Source organism: Pygoscelis adeliae, unplaced genomic scaffold, assembly GCF_000699105.1.
Source record: "Pygoscelis adeliae isolate BGI_AS28 unplaced genomic scaffold, ASM69910v1 Scaffold179, whole genome shotgun sequence".
NCBI lineage: Eukaryota > Metazoa > Chordata > Aves > Sphenisciformes > Spheniscidae > Pygoscelis > Pygoscelis adeliae.
The window spans coordinates 2,129,696-2,157,173 of NW_008825612.1; the positions used below are offsets into that span (position 1 = coordinate 2,129,696).

General features: G+C 37.7%; 1 protein-coding gene across 1 annotated transcript in view; it reads right to left on the minus strand.

Annotated features, from left to right (window-relative positions):
* Nucleotides 1-244: 244 nt before the first annotated feature.
* Nucleotides 245-27,478, minus strand: part of LOC103924261 (probable sodium-coupled neutral amino acid transporter 6) — a 38,846-nt gene continuing 11,612 nt past the window's right edge. Inside the window, exons 5-15 of the mRNA XM_009332752.1 lie at nt 19,612-19,690; nt 14,744-14,826; nt 14,215-14,273; nt 9,442-9,507; nt 9,194-9,247; nt 7,319-7,407; nt 6,800-6,900; nt 2,859-2,983; nt 1,845-1,989; nt 1,629-1,723; nt 245-472 (exon numbers count right to left, since the gene is read on the minus strand). Coding sequence (XP_009331027.1) covers nt 392-472; nt 1,629-1,723; nt 1,845-1,989; nt 2,859-2,983; nt 6,800-6,900; nt 7,319-7,407; nt 9,194-9,247; nt 9,442-9,507; nt 14,215-14,273; nt 14,744-14,826; nt 19,612-19,690 — 977 coding nt within the window. The 3' untranslated portion in view covers nt 245-391. The remainder of the gene's footprint in view (nt 473-1,628; nt 1,724-1,844; nt 1,990-2,858; nt 2,984-6,799; nt 6,901-7,318; nt 7,408-9,193; nt 9,248-9,441; nt 9,508-14,214; nt 14,274-14,743; nt 14,827-19,611; nt 19,691-27,478) is intronic.

The following is a 27,478-nucleotide window of genomic DNA, read 5'->3' on the forward strand; positions in this document are numbered from 1 at the left end:
TAAATGCACACATCACGATATGCACATCATGATTGATCCATCTCATTGTCTTTAAAAGAGAAGCTATTTCAAGGTTCTGCTTTTGTTCACCATGTGCACTAAACCATTTTCGCATTGCAAAATTCTCAAGAGATCTTTTTACCTGTCATAATTACATCATTAAAAAGTAATATTTTAGAATGGCAAAGACTAATTGTCCAGTAACTGAAGAGAGTGACTCAAGATAAAAGAAGGAACATCGGTAACGCAGTGAAAAAGAGCATTATTTCTTCCGTAGACAGCTTCCGTCAGTGCCTTCTTTAGGATGTCCAGCGTTCATTTCAGTAGTTTTGACGCGTCTCTGGTTCTTGCTGTCCTTCTGAAGCTCAGTTCAGACACTGACAATAGGCTGCTATTGATCAATCCAATTCAAAATTATTAGAACTAAGCTGAGAAGGCCAACACAAATGCCAAAAATAACCAATGCACATGCCTGTGAAGAAAGAAAAGCAAAAATTGATGTTTTACTGAAGGAAGCATTTTACATTTCTAAGGCTTATAAATAATGATGAAAAAACCTGTAAGAACAGGTTTAAATAGTGTCATTTAAAATAATCTTTAATGTTTCAAATTACTCAGTCTTCCAACACAAGGTATCTGCTTAGGGGGAAACTGAACTAAGCCTGCTCTGGGATAGTTTCACTGGGAACTCTCAGAGCAGTCTGGTTTGCTTGCTCACACTAGCCATCTGCCCCCCCCCCAAAAAATATCATTTGCCCTTTACAACTCTGAACGAATTAAGAAACTGAATTTGTATTTTACTCAAAATGTAATTCAAGTTACAATGGATTCTTTACATTTTTGAATAGCCAGATGATAATAAAACCACAGTTCAAGAGAGAGTAGATTGCTGATTTATGACAAGGCCCCAAATCTGTTGGAACTAGTCAAGGCTTTAAATGGTCAGACAGCACCATTATTAGATTTTCTTTCAGAGTCCCTATTTTGTCAATACAAGAGCAGCCCTATGAATCATAAGAATGGCAGAAGGACTATGTGCAAACAGTCTGTCAGCATTTTAGCCACTGTCATGAAGTTGATCTGCTGAGCAGTGGTTAAAATGAAGACAAACAGTTACAGTGCAAAAAGCAGGCTGCTGCACAAATTCCAACTAGAACTTAACCTACTACACCAAAAAAGAAACTATAAGGAGGAGAAAAAAAAAAAAAAAAGGAAAAAAAAAAAAAGAAGGTTTTGAGAAGGATGACATAGAAAACAAGCATAAACACTGTTTCACTTAAATGCAGTTTTGGCTTTGTCCCAGCTGCCCAGACAACATCAGAGTAATGCGTAAAAACTGAGGAGAAATTGGATTAAAAGTCAACATCTGAAAACTATAGGAAAAGCATGTATTCAGATGAACAGTCCGGCATATGGATATACTGCTAGTCAAAAATCTCTTGTGAAGAAGGGGATTCAGAAAGACTCGGGCTATCATGAAGGCTAAAAGAAAATGCTCACACATTTTGTGAACTGCAGTGAAAACAAGAACTTTGTCCCTTGGATTATGTGCTCTACAGTGTATTAAGATGCATCTAAAATGAGCCTGTTTAAATATAATTAGCACACATGAAAAAAAAAAAGCATACCCCAAGTTTCTGTGGTGATAAAAAGTCCTCTCTGCTAAGTTTAAGATAAAAGAGTCCAGGATATACAAAAAGCAAACATGTTGATGTGGTTGAACCTTTAAAAAGCAGAAAGTAAGATTTTACTTAGAGCAAGATTGAAGTATATTAGCTTATCATAATACTGAATTTTTTGAAGAAAAGTTAAAAAACCAAACCAAAACAATGACGACAACTTACCAACTACTCCAAATACATTTTTAATGTCTGGCACGTACATTGCAAACAAAACAACAATTGTATTCAGTGTTAAAGTGACAAGGATATGGCAAATCCACGACACAGGAAGATGAGAGAAAAATACCATCAATACAGCTTTCCTCGCCTACATAATATGAAGAGAAACATTGCATGGGTAAATACATACATATACATATATTTCAATCTTATCTCAATTTCATAAACTTAAGAATTACATCATTCCAGATGTGAAAGAACATTTTAAAAATCAAAAGGCAAAAAATTTAGTAATAGCTGAATGTTTTGTCTTTCTGTAGCATAGTTTACTTTAGTATTAAAGCAGTATTTATCACGTGGCCATTAGTCTTAAGGAAGTACTCCTTTTTTGCAGGGACAAAAGAAGGTCTGGGGGATAACGCTTTATCTCTTTGAGCATGCTTGGTAGCAAATGTCAGCATGTTGCCAACTGATATGTAATCTATACACTACTTCTATATACACAGTTTTGCATGCACAAATTTTTTTGGCCATAACTGAATGAATTTTCAGTTGTACCATGGTATTGATAAACTAAAGTGCATTTTTTTTTGTGAAATAGGTCAATATGTGTTTTTAATTTACAATTAAATTGAGTTTTCAAGTGTAAGTGTGTTTGTGTGCGGGTGCGTGCATGTAGAAAGGAAAAACCAAGTCAGCAAAACTCAATTTAAGAAAGGGGGGGAGGGAGGGGGAGGAATCAAACTAAATAAACTTTAGAAGTTCTGAATTCTCTAAATTAAAAACAATGCTGTGGGCTAGTTTGAATCTGAAATCTGTCTCAAGAGCACAAATTAGCTTAGTGGTTAGTTGTTATTTTGGAGCTCTCATGGAACATATGCAAATATGTGGTCTTTGATCAATCACTTGACAAGTGAATAAGATACACAAGACTAGATGTGACTCAAGTATTGCAGTCTGCAAAGCATTAGTGTTACCATTGCTTATGCCAGCTTCAAAACATTCAGGAGTACTTACTGGGAAATGGATTAGAGGGACTGTCAAAAGCACAGCAAACAGTATGGCTACTTTAACAGTCATGATGACAATATCATGTGGCAGGTACCTGCTGTAACCCTGTAGCAATTCAGAGTCCACTTTGTCTGAAAACCAGAAAAATTAATTGTTTTGTTAATCATTTGAGAACTAAGATAGTTAGCAACGCATTTTAAGCTTACATTCAAATTGATCAATTTGCTTGTGACTAATGCGGAGTGGAGGGGGGTTGCAGATACGCATCACTTTGGCATTACTGATACACTAGCTCTAAGATACACAACCTCCAGAAAAACTGAAAAAAATCTTGAAGGGGCAAGCCCCTATAGAGCCTCTGCTGAAGCCAAAGCTACCTAAAGAGAAGATACAAATATGGAGGAGAAAGCATCAAAAAGAAAGATGACCTGACACGAAGCCAAGTATACGGTACTGTAAAACTGAAGCAGTCAACACCAGATTCTTTCTTTGGTTCATCTAGACGCCAGAAACAAATTAACTTTGCTAAATTGACTGAATTGCATTTCCTTTTTTTCCCCAGAAACATTAGGTGATATTTCATGGTTTGAAAGAAAAGCTATAATTCTAATTTAAAGAAAGAAAGAAATGTTCAAAACTATGCTAGCATATGGGCTTCTACTGGCTATAGTTAGCAATGTATTGCTGCATGACATGGAGAAGGATAACTAGCATCAGTTATACTTCAAAAAGATATTTCTTATTAAAAAAACCAAACACCAACAAAAAAACCCCTATTGACAATTGACACTGATTCTTCCCTATGCCAAATGAGTAGACAAGTGCAACACAAGGACACCCGAAGGCTGTCATTTTGGATTCTCATAGCACCCAGAGAACAGCAGAGGACTGCACCAGCAACGCGCCCAACCAGGCCAAACACTTTCAAATGACAGGTCTGTTTTCTTCAGCAGTAAGGATCTCATGTGCTTTCCACCACATGCGTATTTAGCTTTGCAAAACCAACTCTATTGTGGCATTACTATAGTAGGATACACCACCATGAGCGTTACTTTTGTACTATTCAAGGCAGAAGTAGGGCAAAAAGTGATGAATCAGTGATGAATCCTTCACCTTTGACCTTTGCCCTTTTAAGGTGAAAAGTTTCACTAAGTTAACAGCAAAAATCAGAGGCCTGAAAGTGGTCTGCTACCCTGACTCTTTTTTTTCGGCATACCCTGATTCTATGCTTTTTTGGACTTCAGAATGGACCAAAATCTCCACCAAAGTCCAGTCGCTGTATGAAGTTTCAAATTCACCGGAAACAGAATAAACCATCTGAACCACAGAAAGATGAAGCATGCCTCATTTCAAAGAGGGAACTCTTTCTTTGTTTTCACTTTAAAATAAAATGTTTTACATTTTCTTGGACTGGTGTGTTAGGAACAGGGAACAGATTCTCTTTATTTAAAGAAATAAGTTAATTAAACAAGACAACCAAAAAGTGAAAAAAGGATAAGCAGCTTGCAAGGCAGGGGGAGAAATCTCATGCAGACATCCACTGTTCGTTTCAGTGTTTTAGGCTCTTGAGTCTAAGAGTTACTAGAAGAAATCAGGCTTGCAGTAAACCAGAAATGTTCCCAGTGAAACAGACTGAAAGACTACTGTCAAGACAGGGTCTCGTCCCAAAGAAATCGTGACAGTGAAGGTAAAAGGAACTGGGATGGTTTCTAGGGTTACTACCGTTTTTCTGTGTCCCCGTCCCGTCCCCCCCCCTTTTTTTTTTTTTTTACTTCTTGTTGAGATCTCCTCTGGAGACAGATGGTTATCCCGCGCTGCCTGCTGAATCTCTCAGGCTCTCAGAGTGACACTCAAAACTATATTTTCCTATAAACCACATGGAGACAGTTAGGAAACAGTAATAGTGGCCTATATGCTATTAGGGGTTTCATGACTCCCCATATAATTTTTCAAAGGATTCTGAGTGTCAAGGGAATGTTTTCAGACAGTTATGCTCAGATATACACTTGGGGAAAAAAGTGCAAAATTCCCTAGAAATTTGGAATTATTAGCTGCTGAAAGCCAACATTCTTGGTCCTTTGTCAGACACTATCTCAACCCCACGATCAAGAAATATAAAACACTCTGAAAGGAGAGGAAATCCTAATCAGAACACTTCTGTCTTACTGCCTTACTGTCCCTTACAAGGATTTTTACTCATTCCAATCAACACAGGTCACCATGTGGTCATCTCATAAAAAGGGTGACATGTTGTCACCTCATAAAAAGGGTGAGTTTTCAGAAGACATTAGAGGAGTCCTCATAGGTGACTGTGATGCATTTATGCGATGGCATTTGTACGATACTACTCCAGAAGACAGCTGGATCACCAAGTAGAGGTGATTCAATTTGACAATGCGTGCTACATGAACAAAACACACCATAACACCAATTTAAAGCAGGATACATAGAGCCAAATGACATTTCTTAGTAAGGCATCACACTGTGACGTTACATGACAGGATACTTAAAATTGCCGTATGAATAGACACTCACCTACACCTGCCAAGGTTATGACAGACCTTGGAAAAAAAGCCCCTATGTAGGTAAGGGTTCTGAAATCTGAGTATTTGGGAAATGCAAGAATACCAAAGTCATCTATGTTTAAACACAACTAAAAAACTGTACCCAAAGGTATTCAAGAGTCCAAGTGCAGAGTTATTAAACTGGTACTGAAGTACACTGCTACGTAAGCTCTACAGCAAACAAACTGAAAGATGGCTGTAGAATTTGGTAGGGCAAGTTTCATACCCTGCTTTTCTGTTTGGTAAACAAAAAGGTACATTTACTTCACCAAGCACTATGTCAGCAACATCTCTAAGAAACATGCGTTTCTTGGTTCAGTTCATGTATCAAACAGGTATCACCTCTGGCTCTGGAACTGCCTGCAACACAAATTCTTGAAGACAGGAAGCATGTGCTAGGAAGCCCAACTCAAAGCTTATCCTTTTAAATTTTTAAAATGCTTCCCTAGTCTTTTGTCATTGCCCTCCACTGAAGTCAAGACACAAAACTAGATGGGCGCTTTCTCTGATTCAGACCTTCAAATTTTCTTACGTTCCTTCTCAATTTTTTTCCAGAGTCCTCTAGTTTGTATTTACATTACATATAAACAAAGGTATCATGAAGAAGTCACTTTGTGCGATCCTTTAAAATAAAACTTTCCTAAATTGGATGATTCATGGGAAATTTTTTTTCCACTTCCAGCAGATTTGTAGTGAAATAGCTAGTGTTAGTTCCAACTGATTTGTAAAAATCCAAAACCAAAACAAAGAAGCCATACATGCTTTGTACCCAAGCTGTATCGGACAGAGAAAACGTGCTGCAAACCTTCATGCCTACCTAACATTAGGGCTAGCTTGCTGTGGGTCAAATTCCCCTCATAAAAGGCAACAGCCTCAGTGCTACTTAGAGACTACAAACGTGCTGGGCTATCACAGGGTTAATAAGTGATAAATGTTGCTAGAAGATACAGCCTTAGAACAGACCTTTCAAACTCATTGGACAAGCAGACTGTTATCAGATCTCAAAGTTTCTCACAGACCGTGATAAATCCGTTCCCAGCTTTTAAGTGAAAATATTATACAGTCCAACATATAGTGGCAATCAGTAGTCTAATTACATAGCATTAGAGAGCATCAACAGACCATCAGCTACAGTTTAGGGACCAGTATCTTGCCTGTACAGCATTTTAGGGCATAAACCCCGGGAAGTTTAGCTGCATTACACGTTGAGAAGTCAATGTAATACGGTGCAGTGATAGGCATGTTCTTAAGTCTTCACAGGAACAAGATTTCTGAGGGTTCAAGTGTATCAATGCACCAATAAGCCTGAAGTACTCCAGACAGAACACATTTATCATTTATTATTAGCCTTCATGCTAAAGAATACTTGAAGAATATACTTACCATAAAATGTCAGGTACCCAAACAGAGCAGACATAAAGTAAATTACGAAACTCAGACCAATTCCTGTCACAGTTACATTCTGCATTCTACTTTTGGATGGACTAAAACACAAAAAACCCAGAAAATTAGTGTTGCTTAATCTGTATTGTGGACTATTAAACACAATGCAATCTACATTAAAATAAAATAAAAAAATAGCAGCTTGCCTTTTATAAGAAAGCATCCTCTTAATTTATGGCCACAGAGTATTTGCTGCGGTCTGTGCTGTCAGTAACATTTAGGGTTTTTAAAAGTATTTTTAATCCGTTAATTAAAGGCACTTTTCATGCAGACAACTAACATTGTCCCCATCTTCTACGTAATTTAGACATACCAGAGTATTTTTTAAATCAAAATTTTTGTTTATACAGGATGATATATATTCAGAGCCAGGAACAGAATCTGGGTCAAAAAAAACACCGAATCAGATGTGGCCAAATGCAGATTCAGTTACAGCAATAAAAATTAACTAGTAAGTACCTGAGCAAATGACCTTTTTTCTCCAGATTGTTCAGGTCAGGACAATGTACTGACATTGATGATGGAACCATATTTGCTACTTTTCTCTCCTGTAAGAGAGGAAAAGCCAGTACAGACTAAAACTGTACATTTCCCAAAAACATGAAAGCTACTTAGTTTGCATGGTTTGATGGCACCGATTTGAAAATAAAAATTATTCAAGATTCATTTAGGGAAAATGTTACAGAAATACTATCATTATATTTTAACATTGCGTGTGTTTTCATACATTACCTTCGGAGCTCACAATAGATGGGTAAGACTGAGGTATGGCAGAGAAAAGAGAAGGCCATAGTCGGTATTGCATAAGCACTCTAAAATAGAAGAAAAACATCTTGTAGGTTGTTTGTTATTACAGATGGTTGGAAAAATATCAGGATGAATTCAGAATTCAGTTCAAGCGCTGGAAGTCAGTGGAAAGCTTTCCACATTAATGCTCCGAGATAAATCTCCACAACACAGAATGGTGTCTGCATCATTCCACAAAAAAATGGACCTTTCCAACTAGTATCTCTTCAAGTGGCGGTCACAGCTTACTCCTTCATGATCAAGAGAGGTCATGCTGTCTATAAGCAAACAACTGAAAGATTCTTTTTTAGCTATATTGAAGCCAAGTACTTATGTAAAAAGAGTAGGATTTGCCCCAGAGTCAGTGTATCATTCATGAAATTTTCTAAGACGTTTTCTAAATTCTAATATTCACAACTACCTGTCAAACTACTGATTCCTTCACCCTGACTTCACTATTTTCTTATTACTCCTTCACAAAAATTTGCATACAGCATCCAGAAAATATAACATGCTTTGACATCTAAAGTTTTAAGATAGTTGTATAATTAAAGTTGCAACCACACAATTAGTGGTGTATTATTCCAAAATCTTGTAATAGAAGAGATGAATCATCTAGTATAGCTTACTTCAATTGCCAAGTGGAATAAGCTGCTGTGCTGACATAATCAGGCCCATACTGGTAAAAATATGCCACTCTGTATTGATAAAGTTAAAATTAAAAAAGAAGTAGAGATGAATCCCAAGATTCTTCAAAGCACAGAAGGCCAGAATCTCACAGTAGATGTTTCTGGTCAAAGCAAAATTTCTTCTTTGATCTACAGATAACATTCGTCTCATGTTTGCATTGCCCGAGCTCTTTTTGTTTCCCCTCTCTTTTTCTTGTGAGGGTGGGGGTGGATTTTGTTTTTTCAGACAAATGCAACCGTGTCCTTCCTAAATTCCACTACGCTACAAGCCTATCCCAGATTTATTCTTCCCTTTTTCCCTTCCTCTTCACCCCACAGAGACTGGAGTTCTACATGATACTTCCCCTCCTGCAAGCCTTGATGGGTGGTGACATGATTTAAATGCCACATTAATTAACAAATACTAAAGCTGGCATCCAATGAAATGCACGAGATTGCGTTAGGCCTGAAGAATTAGCTTCAGGTAAGAAAAAAATAAGGTTAGGCCCAGGCAGTTTCAGGAAACCTGTTCTACCTCGCCAGGAACTAAAAGTGTGCATACCGCCAAGTAGCACTGACTTCTAGCTGAGGGCACAGTAAGTTGGCTTGATCCGACTGCATCATGAGGCTGACCACTGCTGCATCTGCTATACTTTATACTTTGGTCATATTTGCAAAATGTTTTCATAAATGCTAACTTGGACAGCCAGCCTTCACATAAAAAAGAAAGCGTGAGACTGGGTAACACTTGGCAGCAGGTATAGGAAATATTTCAGCAGCCTATAACTAGTTTTACAGCAGAATAGCTTACCCTGGATGGAGTTTAAACCCCAAAACCACCACCCCCCCTTTAAGTTTGTATATTGTTAACAGAGATTACCTCTTTTGAAAGATGAAAGAGCTTTGCTTTACAATCCCCAGTAGAATTTGAAACCTGTAAGACATACATGCAAAAAAATGGCATAATGAAAGAATAAGCCCAAACCACAGAAATGAAACTTTTTAGTTTCTGTGATGATTAAGAAAAGAAGGAATTTAAATTACAAGTAATTCTGAAAGCATTAACGTAAAGAAAGCGTTGCCATTACTAATAAAATGAGAAGAACTTCAGAACAGCATGCACTTTACCTGTAAAGTCTCTATGGCACTACTTGGAGGTAGAGGACAAGGGATCGACCATTTTTTTATCATAATCTGCAAAGACAGCATATTTAACGTATGAATGATACCCTAAAAATCAGTTTAAATTTAGATATACGTAGCTAAATTAGCAAACTGTTGGTATACGAAGCAAGGAGCTACACCCATCGCAAATTAACAGGCTTGACCGGTAGACAATTAGGCCACAAGAAGAAAACTTGACAGAAACGCTTGTCAGTGCCATTCCATACAGCTGCTTGCTCTGCACAGCTGGCAGCCTTATGGCATGCCTATCCGGAGTGATGCACTGAAACGAGCTCTGACATTAACTGAAATGCAACCAGCACTCTGCATTCACTCTCTCTGTGCTCCACACTAACTACCTCCCGTACAGAATAGCTGCTGTGTTAGCTATCGCAGCCTTTACAGAGATAGAGCAGAGCCTAGGGCTAATCTTAAAAGGCAGAAACATATGGTTTGGACTAGAAAGCAAAGGAAAAACAATAAATGCAATTATTGTCCCAGAATGTCATTGGGGCTTTAGCTACACCCTGCTGGTTACGGAACTGCCAAGTAACAGGGCTGAAAATCAAAGGGAAATTAAGATAAGAAATGTTACCTCCTTTTTCAGGAGCCTAGTTTAAAATGATAGTTGCATTGCTCTCTTCACTCTAATTAATTTCCTATTGTAGTTGCCTGGCTTTAGAGGTTATAATTCTTTTGAAGCCTAGAGCAAATAATTAAAAACTTAATTAAAGACTCAGATTCACGAGAAGAATAACATGGAAGAGAGTGCTTCTTCTGGCTCAGAGAACAACTTTTTGCTTGCGGCCAAGTGGTGTTTCCCAGGGGATAAGGATTAGATGCTCCCTCTTGTCACCAGTGCCAGGAGAAGCAAACAAACGTTACCTCCAGACAGAATGGGGAAAGGAAACTGCGGGTACACAGCACGCTGAGTCCATTCTGGCAATAACATGTCTTAAACTGCATGACTAAGAACAACTCACAACAACTCAAGGTATGGAACTAGGTAGTAGCTTGCTCAACAGCAGTCTTGCAAACTTTGTGAAGAAGGATTATCAATGGAAATCCTCCAGCCATGTTTCTGACACTAAACTGGCACTGTTTTATACCAGGAGATCTGTTCCTACCTACTTATTGATTGGCTAAACTGCCTCCTCTGTGCAACGTGAACTGCAGCCTCATCTGAGGAAGGGCGTAAGGAGGGACAAGAACATGCTGGTAGTACGTCAAGAAGTTCAACCAAGGGAGGAGGAGGAAAGGACCAAACACTAAAATATAACTTAGGCCTCTATCGTACATATGCATGACTCTGTCACATGGGTCACCCCTGCTTCAGCTCTCTCTTGCGCACCAAGCGGTGAGAAGCTATGAGCTGTGACAGATGCAGACTGCTGCCGCAGTAGTACCACAACCGTGGATGCACGGCTGTGCTGCCTGCCCAGGAAGCCCAAGCTTCTTGGCTAGCTGAAGACATTTATGAGGCTGAGCAAGAAGGCAAAATATTTTTTCAAGGAGATCTCTGTATTTAAAGGCATCCAGATAGGGGAAACAAAGGAGACGCTTTGAAGGCTCCAAAGTAGAAGGCTTTGTGGGAACTCTGGCTGAGGCTGGAACAGGCTTCCTGAGCAATGAAAAGGGGCATGAAGCTAAAGGGCAAGCTTTGGGCAAAGTAAAGTGTGCCTGGCAGTGCTGGGGGCAGAGTTTCCTGCAAGCTAAAGAGCAAAGACATATATAAACATTGCAGAGGGAGGACAAGACAAGCCAAACATAAAAAGCTGAAGAACATTCTTCTAAAATGAAATTAATACAGATTAAGAACAGATTGAAATGGAAATAAAAGGAGACAAAATAAAATGCATTACATGATTTAAAATCTGTAATTATATTTGCCCACCTGCTTAATTATTCATATCTGTTTGGGTTTCCAATTGTAGTCTACTCTGTATTTCTAATGAGGTCCCCCCCCAACAGGAAGAGATTTTTAAGTTGGCAGTTAGCTGAGCAGTCACGCAGGCAGCACAGACAATCTTCCTCTGGAACTTTAAGCCTATTTCATATAAACCTTGTCTTTTGAGTATAACAAACATTTGGTTTTAAGTAAAAAAAAACCCTAAAACCTAAAGAGAGATTCTAGTGGAAATAGGGTATTTAAAACTCACACCAAAAACATTGCTAAAAATTAAAGTTAGAGGCTCAAAATGTTCTAATATTCTCAGTGATGTTGCTTTTTCGTATCCTGCGGAGGGAAAACAGGAATCCCTTTATTCCAGCAGTACTGACAGCACTCAGCAAAGAGGGGCTTCCCTGTGCATAACATCATTCATTACATATGGCAGGTTCCAAATCTGCATCACATTTTGTTCTGGGAACATGAACAAGAGATTTAGAAAAATACCATCAGGAATCATTAACACCTTTGTTGAACAAGCTACCAATAGGGCTGTCTCCACAAAAAAAGAAAAATCTGTCTTTACTCTTCACCAATATTCAATATAGCAAGACGGGAGGCAATAAAAAAAGTTTAACGATCACATTTGATTTCTTTTCACTTAGGACTGAAGTCAGGAAAGTATTCAACAATCAGAAACAAAAGTGCGCAGGACCTCACAGAATCTGGCTTTGAATTAATTTACATATATTTGTTTTTCTCCCAGATCAGCTCATCTCAGTGTTTTCACTTTTTTTCCAAGTGAGGGCTATAACCAGTGTATTGACTTCAAAGGAAGAGATACTGAAGCACAGAGAGGGGATACGTGACCTGCCAAAGCCCCACAGCAGAGCACAGAGAACAAACAATAGTCTCTAGACCTTTTGCTCAGTGCACTCACTAGACCATACTGACCAAGACATATGCTGTCTATTGTACCTATCTTTTCTGCAGGCTGTACTGAAACTGCGGCTTGCTGGCAAAAAGCTGAACAGATGGTATGCACTTGAAAATGCACAGAATTATTGTATATGCAAAATATAAATGTATTACTTCCATATGACTAACACAGTTTTCTTCTGGAACAAATTAAAATATATCTGCCATACAGAAATTAACATCGTGCAAACTAAAACACCATTTCAACAGCACGTATCACCCACTTCAAAGCATTAGATATGAAAAGTAAACTGCAGTTAATGCCTTTGAGTTTCAGTGCCTAAAGAAGTCAGAGAGAATATTTTGTGAAGAGTATTAGTTTTCTTTAAATATCCATAATCGCTTTTAAAAATTTTGACCTCAGTTAGATTTACTGGGGCTGCTTCTTTGTCATTTAACAACGAAGAGTAAGCATACAAATTCAACCATTTTGTAAGAAATCCAGTAGTCTCTGTACTCCTTCATTAGTACTTTCTACCTACTTTTTTGATAAAGAATCAAAACTAAACCCTAGCTTAAATCATCCTCGCTTGATATGTCTGCACACAAGTCTTGCTTACACACTTGCCTTTTCTGAGCCCAAAATTGTTTTCAAATGCATTCACCCATTACAACAGCTTTCTTCAGAGATGCATGCACATTCCTACTGAAATCCAGGAGCTGAACTTGTTTTAAAACTCTTGCAAGTAGCTTCAGCCAAAGGCCTATTTCAGCCTTAGAGTCAGTGCTTTTTCTTTTTTTTTCTTTTAAGAGAAATTTTAGGAGAGAGGTCAAAAGTTAAGGTAATTTATAAATATTGCAAATTAATTTCCATTAGCTCTGGAGAGGCCATAGCTGCTCCTCAATGCTCAGCTTCGGAAGAATACTTCCCAAGGTCCTACAAACACTGCAATTCTCCAGGGATACCCTAGGGAGATGTTTTGACAACTTTGAAGTTTGGTTTTATCACATGGTTTAGTTCCTAATGGATTGCCTTGGTCTCCTGGATGGCATGTTTGTTCAACTTGCCTTCAACTCTGTTTATCCCATTGTAAAACAGGTATTAAATGCAAGTCAATGCAAGCCAGAATGACAGGGGAGAGGGGGAAGGTTTTTCCAGGCTCCCAAATACGATTCTTGTTTCTGTACCTAGATGACAGAGTGCGAGTTGCTTGCTCGCACTACATATTACACACGTGCATTAACATACTTTTTCTCTGTAAAAAGAAAAATAGTGCAACTTAGAGGCACATTTTCCCTCTCAGATCTGCCTAGCAGGTCTCACTTTTGATATTTGGAAACATGTACCTCACAGGGGCCTTGAGAGGGTGAACATCAGGGTCAAAAACCCCCATATGGCTCAGAGAAAAGAAAAAAAAAAGGAAAGAAGAATAAGGTCATTGATGTATTAATGAATCTTGTAAACTGCCTTAATGAAGTTCTAGTTTTCTTTGCCTTTTTTTGAACTCTGTCACTCCATTATACATGTAAATTTAATTTATTTGGAGTATATTAAATTTTCTTCTGACTAGTTGCAGCAAGTAATAGAAGCTAAGAAAACAGAATTCCTTCCCACTACTAGTAGGGAAACAAAAGTATATGTGCCAGCTCCCTTCACCGCACCATCAGCAAAATAAAAATATTGTTACGTTTACCACTCCAAAATATAATTATTTTAAATCTTTTCACATGTTTGAAAGTTCATATCCATTTTCATGCCTCAGCAAAACAAATGTAATCTGTCCAAGCAAGCACATACTGAAGGAAAACTCTAAATTTCACATAAAAAGTTAAGGGGGGAGGGGAAGACAATTCATTTCAAAACAGGCTTATGAAAACATTCAAACAATACGAAAAAAAACAGATAAGCTGTGCACGGATTTTTAACTTACCACAAGAGCAAAGTACACCATAAAGAAAAATGATAAACTACTTGTGTAGCCAAGAAAGCCTGTAAAATAACAGTAAAAATAAAAGAGAATTTATAAGGAAAGTGATCCTAATGTACAGCTAAAGCTTTACATTTTAGGCATGTTTTCTATTACAGTGCTTGGTATCTGGGGCTTAGGACTCAGAATAACAACATTCCAACTGCCTGTCACAGATCATTTATGTAGTTTTGTAGGGCAGAATTAGAACTGGCTTACCACTAATGGCACGCTGTAAGTAAATGCAGCTCTTTAATGTTCTGCTGTAAAGATTTTATTTTAGTATTGCAGACAAAATACTACTGCAACCCAAGTAATAGGTTAACTAGGCAGGGCTGGAAGGCAGAACACACTACAACAACTTAAGTAATCCCCACCATCACCAGCCCCCTGCCAGTTAAAATAAATAAATAACCCATTAAGGTTTCAAAGTCTTCAGCTGTAATTGCTACTAAAGTAGAATAATATTCATGTCTCTCCTTTAATTACTCACCAATTTTAGGAAGAAGCGCGAGAGGAAAAACAATGCAGACTGAAGTAATCAGTAGCAGCAGTCTCCCATCAAGGTACCAAGACCTGTTGGAATATCTATTTATGACTGATACAAAGCTCGAGAGTCCTAAAATACACGTTCTACTTTAAAACCGTGATCTTAGACAAAATAACCACTAGGACAAGAAAAATAAATAATTTCCAGTCTCACCTGCTATTTACATGAATTTGTATTCCTAGTTTCTATATTGTGATATAAAATAGAGTTCCCAGAGAATGAGGAAGCAGAGCACCATCCCATAACGAACCAGCATCGCAGGCAAAGTTCCATAGGCAAGCGTCTGCATGGATCAGAGGTCTGATGTGTGTAAAGTTATTTCTCAGCAGCACAATATGCAAATCCCTGCCTTTATTCAAAGCAATGATCAGAGGGAAGGGTATTTCATACTCTACAGATTTCCAATAAAGTACTTATCTAGTACGCTACACATTATCTTAGTGAATTAGATTACGCTGAGTTGCATATTTATACGAAGAAACTGCAACCCACTTACTGCTGAACTTCCCTTCCAGTTTATTACTCCTACATGACCTTAGTTCCTCACCATTTCCAAGAGGTGTGAAATAGAGAGCTAAGCTACCCAACCTATCTGTTTGGAAATTCAGTTATGTTTTCTAAACATACCAACTTTCTCTTCTGCCCAAGTTTCATTACACCTATCATCACAGCGTTCAAACAAAAGAAGAAAATAAGTAAATCAACTTCCAGTTAACTCGAAATGATGTTTGCTGTCTAGAAGTGATATAAGAAAGAACATCAATAAAGAGAACTTCCTCATCTTTAACTTTGCACACAGTGATCACTCATTCTTTGCATACATCCACACAAAAACTTAACGACAGAAGGCATGGAAATTATGCTAATGAAATCTGCTATAATGTTTATACATAAAACTATACATATAAAAAAAGCATTGTGGAGGCATATGAAGCGTTTAAAATCTATTCAAAGTATCAAAATCTCATCTCCAAACTGACAAAAGTACAGGCGTATAATTGTTAAGAAACAGAAACGTCCTGAGGGTGGCTCCCCCTAACTTGGTAATAACCATATCCTGTACTGATAAACATCTTGCACATCAGCCTCCGACTTTACTACCTATAAACACCTTGGCCTTTGACCTTCCAGTTTATTTAGTCCAGGATATGGTTAGCACCTAATAAACAGGCAGCACCTCCAGTTATCATTAGGAAAGTAGCATAACACCTGTGTTAAAGAAAAATTACTGTATACATACATTAACTACTGTCATACATTGTGGACAACCACTTGTGTCACTCGTTTGAAAAAATATGTAATATAAATGAACAGAGAATTTCAAGGTTGAAGGCATCTTTGCCATATCAAAAATCAAAGTAGCCCTTAAGTAACAATGTCTGTATTAAAAATTACTCAAAATACATCACTCTTCAAAAAAAAGTATTACTAGCCGAGGTCTGCTACTGCTACAGTGAAAAAGCAACTTTGCCAAGATTAGCTCCCTGCTGTAGTATCCTTCACGTTGTAAACATTTAGCATTCACATATTTTTAAACTTTTTCTTTCTTTCTAGTGTGGTGGATGTTCGGATCAGGAGGAACAGTATCATAGCAGTAGGCAAAAGTATAATGAATGTTACACTATGTGTACGTGTGGGACCTCTGTTTTAAGTCTCCCGATTCTAAGCATGCAGCAAATCCACAGTTGCCATCGTAGCTCACAAGCTGAGCAGGCCAGAGAAAAAATTATGTAGGTTACTTTATGGTAAATGAAAAAACATTTGTCGGGGAGGGGGGGACAAGAGAGAGGAAAACTGCAACGAGGTGATGGGAGGGAGAAAAAACAATTTTGTAAACTGCTTAATTTTGGAATACCAGTTCTTTTATTTAAAAAGATCTCAAAAAACTGAATAGTGGACCATTTACTGGTTATCAAAAATGTGTCAGTTTTTCTTCCCAAAACACTGTTGTAGAAATACACTTATTTTCCAAAGGCAGAATAAATGTTTTGATATTGCCTTTAAAATCAGTTTGATCTGCAAATTTAATCCTATATGATAAAAGCGTTCCAAGTATGAAATATGGAATATAAATCCTTGACTCTACTGAAAATGCTTTGGCATGCAGATGTTCCTCCTCCCTCCCCCATATTTTAACTAAAAGCAGACATTTATAAATCGCTTTAATTTCATTCCTGAATGCAATAAGACAAGAGATTCATATGTTCTAAATTAGGATCTTACTCTCAGTCCGTATCAATTATATAACACACAAGCAAGACAACTTAATTGCATCAATCATATCCTCCTGACAGGGTCATTAAATGTTAACAGAGGGCCCACAAATTACAACTTTTTAACACAATCCTCACTTGAAACTCTGTTCATGCCATCAAAACTATGTGGAATTCTTGTTATGCAGACTGAAACAACTTGCAATTAGCAAGTGTTCATATTGTATGTTTTTGTTTTTTAATAAAGACATGAAGATGTATTACACACCGGCTCTGAGCCTTTCAAACACGTGCACACCTGCTAACCTTTACCTATAAAAATAATTCAATGCGCAAAACATTCTTTAAATGGCTTTCCCAAAAGTATGCTTTGGGATGGTATATGCATGTAAAACATTTTTCGCAGATAGTTTTAACTGACACTTTTGATACATTCTAACTAGAGTTAAAGATAAATTCTGCACCCAGATGAAACCGAATCAGATGCTATAATGACTTCACAAAACAGAACAGCTGTGCAATCACATCTGGAAACAAGCGGTCCAGTTAAAGAAGTTCGATTAAACTAGTCAATATTTATGCCCTTTGCATAAATAAGTTGCTACTTAGGCTTGATATTTCTTTAGCTGTTTCTGTTGAACAATTTCCTACAATTTAAAAACTCCGTTAGTAAAAAACTACTCAACGTCTGCGAAGAAATACACAGAAGCAAAAGATTATCATCTACCATGGCAATTAATATGGCAAAATATATGACATATAGATGTGGGCATACAGAGAAGGTCAGCTGTGTGCCTGCACCTGGAATACTGCTTGACCACTGCATTTGAAACATTTGCTCGGGCAAAGAACAGAGGAGTCAAACTGTGTCAAATACACATTTATCAATGGAAGAACTCCCAAGAACAGAGGCAGAAACAGGACGAGGCCCGGGCTGACAATCAACTTCCCACTCGAGCCGTGGTTAGTATTCCTATGGACAACTCCAGCCCTTTCTAAATGCAAAATTGAACTTCGCTCCCATCTCAAGCTGTAATTCCAGCTAAGGAAGAAGTATGGGTGGTGGCAGTGCTGACAGCGCACTGAGAACTACCATGGCTCAGATGATTTGTAATAACCAGTTCAACCGCTGTAACCTGTCTGCGTGTTCACCAGTGTTCGCATCCTGAAGATCTGCACTAGGACCCTGAAAAACAGCTAAAGCTGGTGGGAGTGTCGTCAAAGTGTTATCTTTTTTAGACAGAACAATCCTTTGAGCAGTATGCATGCACGCAGGACCTCCAGATTCTACCTATTACGAGTTTTCATAAGCTGTTTGTTTAAAAGTGTATCTTTGTTGGGAAAAGTCACTTTGCATAAACAGAGCTGACATAAAATTAAAAACAGTAGTAAGTGATGTTATATGCTACATTTGAGGACAGACAGACTGGAACACACACGCAGCAGATACAGTAGCAGGCTCAACGTCCCTGTGTATGAAGAGTGGAGTTAAAAGTATGATCTTGAAAGAGAAGGTGATAGTACCCAAATTAAAAGCTGATGACCGTCACAGCTGGAAAAGATACATTAGCAGACTAAAAGTGACATATACACCTAAAAAATAATAGTAAAAAAAAAAAAAAAAGCCCCTTACTAAAAACAGATCATTGCAAGGGCCAGGAGGGCAGAAAGACACAAAACAACATTACCACTATACTTCATTTCTCAAAATGTTCCTTACAAAATGGAAAAGTTAGAAATGACAAAATATAAAATGAACTAAAGCACCTTTTAAAAAACTAATTCCAAACTTAAAATTCACCCACAACATTCAGGAATAATACAAGCATCACACAGCATTGAGACAATTTCACCACGTTTCCATCCAGAGAAAGTTTTGAGCTCAAAACATCTGAAAATCGCGGTTTGGATAAATAGCCGTAACACAATCTAAGATACACTGCTACAAATGACAGCAGCGCTGGAACAACTCAAACAAGGTATTTCAGTGCTGAAGCTGCAACGTTTGTCTTAGCACAGGCACAGATTTCTTGCGACAGTTCCGATAGAAATCTGAGGGACACACTCCTTACACGCAGCTTTATAGCTCAATTGCGAAGAATAATTTCTCTACTGGGAGCCAAGCTAAGGAATTATAAACCAAGTCTGGAAACCCGGCATTTTTCCCAAGACAAGTCCAATTACTGCAGCAAGACAACAAAATATTTAAATTTAAATCTCTGCTGGTTTTTGTACTGTGGTTTTGAAATATGTGAAGTGATAACATGACAGCAGTTTAAATATTTCTCCTCCTCTCCCTCCTGTCCCCTCCTGCTTCCCCTTTTAAATTTTTACAGGAAGGCAGATTTCTGTAGATGGAGTTTTGCCACTGACTTTAAGGTCGTCTGATGGGAAATTGCTATGAGGAAAGTCTCTGTGTGTGTGCTGCAGAAGGCTTGCACATGCCAAATACATTTCATATTCCAAGAACTCCTGTAAATAACTGATTTTTTTAGCATGTGAGATCAGAGGGAAGTGTCAGTACCCATCTCTTTCAGCAGTCCTGAACCACTTTCTCCTTCAAGGCAAATACAGTATGTTTGAAGCATTTTTCCTTACCCACTCTCGTCTCCACTTAAGAACCCCGCAACAGCACCAGGAAGTTCAGATTTAACAATTAAAAGATAAGATGACATAGCTGCAAACAGAAGCAGAACAGATTTAGTAGAGAATACCAGTATCTCTGGTTGTAACAATTAGCATGGCTTAACCAGAGTGGTTATGGCTGGAACATCTCAGCTATATATTAGACACCATGGCACCAGAATCAGAATTTATTTTCTCATATACTTCCTTTAAAAATAGCTGCAAATCCCTGAGTATTGTACCGATGTTAGCTAACGCCTCCAAAGAGACTGTTACGATGTGAGTCTTGAAACAAGGAAAGCATAATACAAAGGACTAAAAGGCAAAACAATATAAAATATAGATCTGACCTTTTATCTGGGAATACGGACCTACAGGCTAGAGACAGACTACAAGGCTGCAGCACTTCTCCTTCCTCTTTACTCTTTATGAGACATTGTTGATGATGAGAGTAAATAATAAGATTTGTTTCTATTAATACAATAGTTGTTTTTAAAAACTCAGTTTTTATTGTTGTTCAATTGCTGATGTACTAAATAAATGTATGACAGAAATGTAAAGACAAGAACAGGACTTGAAAGGTTCTTTATATACTGCATGGTTTGGCCCTCGGAGGTAAGAGGATTATCAGTGACAGATCTTCGCTTCTCATGCTAAACCCACCACCAAGAAGATCCCAACAACAACATGAAGTGCAAAACTATACAGGAACTGTGAATCAGAAGAGGAACTGTTAGTTACTCTTATAGGAGTGTCAACTTGAAATTAAGCGTTTGTAATTCTATTCAGACGAAAGCAATGATGCATACATAAATCCAAAAGCTACTTCACTGTACCACTTTTCTCTTTTACTATATAAAATGATGAAAGGCATAAATAAGAGGGGTTTTTAAAATTACAACTTATACTAACCTGATACCTTCATATACGGTTTGTGTCACTTTTTTCTTTTACATAAGCAGCAAGTATTTACATGAATCAAAAAACAGCAGAGAATTACTCAGAAAAATCAAGCTTTACAAACAGCTTCAAGACTATCAAAGCCTACATAAAACTAATGTCCATCCTTCAGCAGCAAGTAATTTTAGTAATATGTCAACAAAAGTTTAGTTCATCTGTTGTATTCAAACGTTACTGTTCTGTATTTATCAATTCTTTAGAATTTTATCGTGGTGTATTAATTAATGTTCTAAAATTAAAGCACAGAATTTTAAAAAAGTAAACCAGCAAACTTCCATAAGCTGATTTTTTAATCGGTTTGTCTGTCTTTTTTTAAAGGAATGTTTTGAACCTTAAAAAAAACCGTGTGGACTCAGACACTGCTGTACTACAGCAGTTAATGTTAAATTTTGAAGAAAGGGAATGTGGTCTCTATAACGAAAGCGAATTCTATTAATACAAAGTGTCATCTACCTACCACAAGGTCAAATTAAAACCATTTGGTAGGTCACTAAATAAGGAAATACTCACTTCTTCATAATTAAAAGCTCTGGCTTTTCCAATATTCAAGTATATTTCCCTGTTGACATGTAGCTGTTGATTGTGTCTGGGTAGGTATTTATCTGCTGTCGTGATTTTACTCTCCTATTTGCATACAACAGAATGTAGATTCAACCACAGAGATCCTCACAGCATGCATATTTCTAAATCACCACAATTTGTAAGTACATTAACGCAATTTCTCATGCTAGGCTACAGGCAGATGCATATTTCACCCTAAGCAAAGACAGGTTTTTTGTTTTTAAATTAAATGGGGAGGGGGGGGAAATTCCTCTAAATTGTAATTCTACTTTATTTATCCATTAGTCTTCTTTCTTGTATTATACAATACTTTATAGACAAGCAAGTCAGAATTTTCATGTATTTATGTCCTTCAGAAAGATTTCAAAATTAGTTCTTTTGCAGCCTCAGCTGCAGAAAGCTTCAAATTAATTTCCAGATCAGATTTCCTCCTAATATGCAATCTGTCACTCTTCCCTTGCATTCCTATTAGCCTCTGGCTAATCATTTGATCACTTATCCTTTGTTGTGTGCTTACTCTTTGTTTTTAAAAGAGGAGTCTTATTTCATTGAATTCCAGTCCTAAGTAGGGAACCAATCATGCACCAAGAAACTTGCACATGCTAAACGTTTGTATGCATCTTTCTTCCTTTCTCTGGGCATATGGGAAACAATCTCAGAGAGCAGGATTTTTTTTCCCCAGTTTATATTCTCTTGTTTGTTCTAGTAGATGAAGAAAATAAATAATAAATGATTTTATTTATACCCTGATGCTTAGATAAGACACGATTCTCATACATAAACCTGAGCAGGACGCCCATGCTAAATAGAGTTTAAAAAGTCAAATCCTGCTTTTTTTTCACTTACAAACACAGTTGTAATTCTCCTCGTGAGCAACAGCTCCTTGTAGCTTTACTCAGCACAAAAGAAGTAAGAGACACTAACTGCTGTATAACTCTCTGAAACTCACTACAAAGCGAGCAAAGAACGTTGTCTGTTTGTTTGTTTTTTAAAGCTGAAACCAAAACAGCGAAGCATCTTGAAAAAGGGCACAGCAACTTGAAAAAATTATCTCAAGTAGGAATAAAATGCATGCGGTATGACAGACAAAAAGTCACATATCCTTTGCTCCAAGTAAGACATTTTACTTGACTTCCCTGACGCCCATCACGACCAAAAGGCCTGTCAAGTTATATTGTAAAAATTAAACGTCAGCTATCCTTGGCAGTCTTAATGTATAATGGAAGGAAGAGATTACACAGTCACAAGGCTAAACTGTGACACAAGCGAACACAACAAACAGCGTTACCTTGTGCTTTGATTTACTCCACTTTGAAATACTGACTTCCTCTGTCATTTTGAAAATAATTTTAATGTTTTAATGGCTAACTTTTAAGGCACCTTTTATCACATACAAAAATTACAAGAAACATACATTCATCCTTAGAAGTCAAGCGTTCAAAAAAAATCAGCAAATGTCAGAAGCAACGCTCCCTTCAGAGTTCACCCCCCTTGTGTGCACGTAGTATGAGAGAGCAGAACTTAACTGCTCTTGCAACCCAGCCTCATCCCCTAAATTAAAAAAGAATGTTATGTTTTCTTCGTGTCACCTTCTCTTTGCAACATGAGACATCTATCTTTAGCACCAAATGAGACAGGTTTCCTGCAGAACAAATGGTGTACAATGACGCAGCCTGAGGCTTTAGCAATACGCAGACGCAGCAAGGGCTGAACTAGAACTACGTGAGCAACCATCATATAGTCGCTTCCTAATTTTTAGGTCATAAATTTGCATACATTATATTTAAATATTTCACAGTACGCACCAAAAGGTACTTGATGGAAGACTAAGCAGGTTTGAATTTCTCAATAGGCCTTGCCGCAGAAATGCCATAAACCAGTATTCAGCAGAAATTAAAACTCTATTACTACTTCATTATTCAATCGGCTTACCTCTGTCTTAAAAGCAGCAAGAAATTACATTCTTAAAATACACATCACTTTCTGAAAACTTGGTATTAGCTCTTTGACAGAAAAAAAGATGTTTGTTACAATATAAAATAGGGTACTTGCTTTACACTTTCATTATTATAACCTGTAGTGCCACCACGAGATACGACTCTCTATAAATATACATACCATGCATACATTACTCAGAACACCTTCATTGTGCTACAATATTGTTTAACACTGAGCATATGTGCCCCTACCTGAAAAAAACATTAGTTGCTGGAGAAAAGGGAAGCCAAGGTTACATTTTTTAAAATAGTCCCCAAAATATCTCTTCTGAGGTAGCCCAATCTTAAAATCAAATATGTGAGTGGCTTTTTGGTTACTGGAAAAGGAAGCGTACCTTTTCCTTATTTTCCTACCCAAAAAAGATCAATTGCTGAAGTCCACAGCAACGATGCAAGAGAATATGTATGTTAAACTTATGTGTAAACATATAATTTATTCCTTCCTTAGAAAACGGCTAGTGATAAATCTCTTCAAATCACTCTCTTGAAGGGGCTGAATCTAACTCTTCTGGTTAGTTTTTCCTAATTTACCACTGTTGCTGTTCGTATTAGAGCACTATAAAGACGTCTTACATTATTAAGCACCGTGCAAAATGGAATCAAGCTGCCCTCTGAACTTCACGTAGGAGAAGACAGGGGGCTAGGGAAAAGCGGACTGTATCAATACAGCCACACTGGCTCTTCAGCTCCTACTTAACAAAAGAGAGGTGCTGATTTGGGAGTCAGGACAAGTAGACAGAGCAATCTTGATTCTCATCTGGGTGAATACCAGGTAAGAGAGAGTTTCCTCACAAATGCCTATAGATAATTAAGATAAATGAAAATGCTTGTAACTCTCATCCTCTAAAGAGTTCAGTCAGTAAGATCCCTATTTTTCCCAAAATACTGCAAAGATTAGAGGCTGAAAGACAGGAATAGAATAAACTCTCCAGCCCAACCGAGCTGGACCTTTCGTAGCAACCGCATGTGACAAACCCCTTTGGGCTTGTGTCTCCCTTTGCTGGTATGGAGGTTGTTTAAAATTGAATCTGTCCTAATCCAAACAATGTGACAAAGTTAAAAAGAAAAGCAGGGAAGGATTTCAAGAAAGAAAGTGAAACGAGAGAGGATTTTGGCCAAGCTCCCATTTTTCCTGTCAAAGAATTAGAATGGAATAGCAAGATAGAAAGTACTTCAGTATTGCATTGAGCTCCTCGTAAGTAATTTGAATTGTGGAAACATCAGGAACGATGCATGGATGCCACTGAAAACCATCAACTATTTTAGCCCTCACATCACATGGCCTTAGGAGCATGCTCTTTTGTTTTCATTTTGCAGTGAATCCCCCACATATTCCATTTTAGGAAGTCTCCCAATTACTTGATGTATTGTTTTTAATATTTCCTCTTAGTGGAAGCTTAAAAACCAAAAAAATTCATTGGGATCATTTGTTTGTTTTTAAATACCAATATAGAATGGAGTGTGTGAAAGGAGATGTAATGCTTGTTCACATGGAGAAGTTCTGAGAACAGAAGGAGGTTGTCAACTTCTTTGCTCGTCTTCACATTATGGGCACTCATCCTGATGAACTTCCACTCCCTTGCTTCCCTTTCCTTCTAACTTTAGTGTTTACCCAAATTACTCTGGAACTTACCCATGGCAAGCTTAAAAACAAAAAAAACAAAACAAACAAAAAAAGTCCTTCTTATTCCACAGGGAACATGTGGGCAGCAGATTTATTTTGGTAAAACTTCATTAGTTTAATTGTATTTGTACAGTTATGCTAATAAAACTGAAATGTTTTCTACATAGCTAATATACATACCATGCATACATTACTCAGAACACCTTCATTGTGCTACAATATTGTTTAACACTGAGCATATGTGCCCCTACCTGAAAAAAACATTAGTTGCTGGAGAAAAGGGAAGCCAAGGTTACATTTTTTAAAATAGTCCCCAAAATATCTCTTCTGAGGTAGCCCAATCTTAAAATCAAATATGTGAGTGGCTTTTTGGTTACTGGAAAAGGAAGCGTACCTTTTCCTTATTTTCCTACCCAAAAAAGATCAATTGCTGAAGTCCACAGCAACGATGCAAGAGAATATGTATGTTAAACTTATGTGTAAACATATAATTTATTCCTTCCTTAGAAAACGGCTAGTGATAAATCTCTTCAAATCACTCTCTTGAAGGGGCTGAATCTAACTCTTCTGGTTAGTTTTTCCTAATTTACCACTGTTGCTGTTCGTATTAGAGCACTATAAAGACGTCTTACATTATTAAGCACCGTGCAAAATGGAATCAAGCTGCCCTCTGAACTTCACGTAGGAGAAGACAGGGGGCTAGGGAAAAGCGGACTGTATCAATACAGCCACACTGGCTCTTCAGCTCCTACTTAACAAAAGAGAGGTGCTGATTTGGGAGTCAGGACAAGTAGACAGAGCAATCTTGATTCTCATCTGGGTGAATACCAGGTAAGAGAGAGTTTCCTCACAAATGCCTATAGATAATTAAGATAAATGAAAATGCTTGTAACTCTCATCCTCTAAAGAGTTCAGTCAGTAAGATCCCTATTTTTCCCAAAATACTGCAAAGATTAGAGGCTGAAAGACAGGAATAGAATAAACTCTCCAGCCCAACCGAGCTGGACCTTTCGTAGCAACCGCATGTGACAAACCCCTTTGGGCTTGTGTCTCCCTTTGCTGGTATGGAGGTTGTTTAAAATTGAATCTGTCCTAATCCAAACAATGTGACAAAGTTAAAAAGAAAAGCAGGGAAGGATTTCAAGAAAGAAAGTGAAACGAGAGAGGATTTTGGCCAAGCTCCCATTTTTCCTGTCAAAGAATTAGAATGGAATAGCAAGATAGAAAGTACTTCAGTATTGCATTGAGCTCCTCGTAAGTAATTTGAATTGTGGAAACATCAGGAACGATGCATGGATGCCACTGAAAACCATCAACTATTTTAGCCCTCACATCACATGGCCTTAGGAGCATGCTCTTTTGTTTTCATTTTGCAGTGAATCCCCCACATATTCCATTTTAGGAAGTCTCCCAATTACTTGATGTATTGTTTTTAATATTTCCTCTTAGTGGAAGCTTAAAAACCAAAAAAATTCATTGGGATCATTTGTTTGTTTTTAAATACCAATATAGAATGGAGTGTGTGAAAGGAGATGTAATGCTTGTTCACATGGAGAAGTTCTGAGAACAGAAGGAGGTTGTCAACTTCTTTGCTCGTCTTCACATTATGGGCACTCATCCTGATGAACTTCCACTCCCTTGCTTCCCTTTCCTTCTAACTTTAGTGTTTACCCAAATTACTCTGGAACTTACCCATGGCAAGCTTAAAAACAAAAAAAACAAAACAAACAAAAAAAGTCCTTCTTATTCCACAGGGAACATGTGGGCAGCAGATTTATTTTGGTAAAACTTCATTAGTTTAATTGTATTTGTACAGTTATGCTAATAAAACTGAAATGTTTTCTACATAGCTAATCATATATTCCATTCTGAAGTGTAGCTGCAGGTTGGGATTTTTGTTGGGTTTTTTTTATTTAAAGCAAGCTTAATATTCTCTACAGTACCAAACCTTCCAACAACCATTCACTGCAATACAGAAACACAAGAGCATGGGTCGTCAATTGTTAAATTAGTACAGGAGCTGACAAACCTGCTCTTAATTAAGGCAGCTCTGCACTGGAAATCCTCACTTTGAATCAGTAAGGATAATTAGGCTTTCAGGTCAAAAGCAAACCACACTGTGAAAACAAACATTCAAGTTTGTTTGAAAACAGAATTGGATTTCCCATACTTAAAGGAAGCTCAGTAATTTCTTAAGGTATTAACGATGCAGGTCTCAGCACGTAACAAGCTGTATTTTATTCTTCCACGATTTCCACCATTTATTTTCAAAGTTTGTAGAGTATCCTACTCTGATTACAAAAAGAAGGATATTCCCACCCCCACCCCCCCATTCTCAAAAAATATTTGCTCCATTTAAATTTGAGAAAAATTCTGTAAATACTCTTAAAACTAAATTTCAGAATGGATGAACTCGGGGAGGGAGGAGAATTTGCAAAACAAAAACGCCCAATTAACTTGATGAGACAAGGTAGTTTTGGTTTCAGGTTTTTTTCATCCATGTGCAGCATTTATCAGTACGGACACACCGAGAGCACACATATGCATTTGCTTGGGGAGGGGCGGTATAAGTTAAATATTTCATTGTTTACCTCACACACAAAAAAAGGGGGGTGGGGGGAGAGGAATAAAGACGGCTGGAGGTTCCCGAGGCGCTCAGCTGCCCGGCAGCTCTCCCGGGAAGGAGGCCCACGGCGTG